The sequence below is a fragment of the Pterocles gutturalis genome, unplaced genomic scaffold (genome assembly GCF_000699245.1).
Source record: "Pterocles gutturalis isolate BGI_N339 unplaced genomic scaffold, ASM69924v1 scaffold30186, whole genome shotgun sequence".
NCBI classification, from domain to species: Eukaryota; Metazoa; Chordata; class Aves; order Pterocliformes; family Pteroclidae; genus Pterocles; species Pterocles gutturalis.
In genome coordinates, this window is record NW_010106394.1 from 1 (window position 1) to 1557 (window position 1557).

General features: G+C 51.5%; 1 protein-coding gene across 1 annotated transcript in view; it reads left to right on the plus strand.

Moving 5' to 3' along the window:
* Positions 1–193: 193 nt before the first annotated feature.
* The window catches only part of LOC104472198 (sulfatase-modifying factor 2-like), a gene marked incomplete at its 3' end in the record, with an annotated part of 2058 nt that continues 694 nt past the window's right edge, over positions 194–1557 (plus strand). Inside the window, exons 1-2 of the mRNA XM_010087774.1 lie at positions 194–354; positions 1266–1380. Of these exons, the coding sequence (XP_010086076.1) occupies positions 218–354; positions 1266–1380 (252 nt within the window). The remainder of the gene's footprint in view (positions 355–1265; positions 1381–1557) is intronic.

Consider the following 1557-nt stretch of genomic DNA (forward strand, 5'->3'; position numbering starts at 1 on the left):
TAACCTTTAAAAAAACCTTATAAAAAATTTATTTTAACCTTATTAAAAAAAATGCGGACCTATACAAATGCTAATCATCGTCACTTAATATACTGCGCCCTATCTGTACGGAAAGTGACTTTGGCATGGAATGCATGCTGTCTGGTGCGGTCATGTTTAAAAATTCAAGTTGTCCTGCTGATTTTCTTCACTTTTAGCGCTTGGGAAGGATGACGGCATGGTGCAGCTGCCTGGGGGGAAGTTTCAGATGGGCTCCAGCTCCCTGGAGCAGTGGAACGAAGAGGCGCCCGTCAGGGAGGTGACAGTGAAGCCGTTTGCCATCGACAGATATCCCGTCACCAACGGAGATTTCAGGTACCAGCGACGGTTGGGGTCCGCGGGGGGCAGGGGGTGTTGGCACCGGGTCTTTCGGGGCTGGTTCCCAGGGTCTGAGAGCCACCACTGGGGCACTCCCAGCACTTTAATTAGAATGAAAAATGGGTTTGTCTGGAATAAATCACCTCTGCGGTGCAAGATGAAGCATCTGACTAGTGTAGCTTGCAACCACGCTTACTTTTCATTCCCTTTCCCCCTCTTTCCCCCATTTCTTCCTGTTTCTCTCCCTTTTCTCCCCCTTTTTCTCTTTTTTTTTTTTTTCCTTTCCTTGCAAACATCCTTTTTCTGTAGGTGCCTTTTCTTACTGATAGGGCTGCGCCGCTTCACATTTCGGGTTCCTATAGCTTCCATTTTCATCTGTAAACACGGGACCACTCCTCGGTGTATTTTCTCGGAGCCCTTGCACAGGGCGCGTCGGGGAAATGCCTTTATGTGCCCGGCTGAGCCCTTCGCGGTTACAAAGAGTCGACGCTTCCACACACCAGGAACTGCCCAGTAACACCCAGTAACGGCAATTTCTGCAACTTAAGCAATGAGGAACCAAAGGGACAGAAGCAGGGCGAGATTGTTCAGCAGCATGTGACAGTTGATGGCTTTTGGGGACATTTAGCAGCAGCCGTAGGTTTGAGTGGTTTTAAGGAATTTCCATCTGTGCAGTTGTGACATTTGATGGAAGAACAGGGTGCGGGATGAGTTTCCAAGTGGGGCTGTTTTATCGGATAAATCGATGTCAAACCCACCAGAGCTGTGCTGGGGAGGAGCGGGGACCCCTCCGCGTGGGGTGGCCCCAGGTCGGGTCCGTTGTGCCTGGCTCTGAACCCGCCGCGTGCGCAGGTCGCTGGGTTTGGTGGCGCAAAACTCCTCCCTGAGCGTGTTTGTATTTCTCCCAGGGAGTTTGTTAGAGCAAAGAAATACAAAACAGAAGCAGAAGAGTTTGGCTGGAGCTTTGTCTTTGAGGATTTCGTATCCGAAGAGCTGAAAAAAAAAGTCACCCAAAAACTGGAGGTAAATCGACCTCCCCCGGGATGAGGCTCGGGGGTGATGCTGGAGGCAGCGGTTCTGATCGCGTCCCTGGTTCACAGCAAAACCCAGGAGGGGACACCCTGGCCAGGGGTGCTTTTCTGCTGAGGAGCCAGCGCAGAGCCCGGCCCGTCCCAGGGGTTTTTCTTTCCTCGTGGGTTG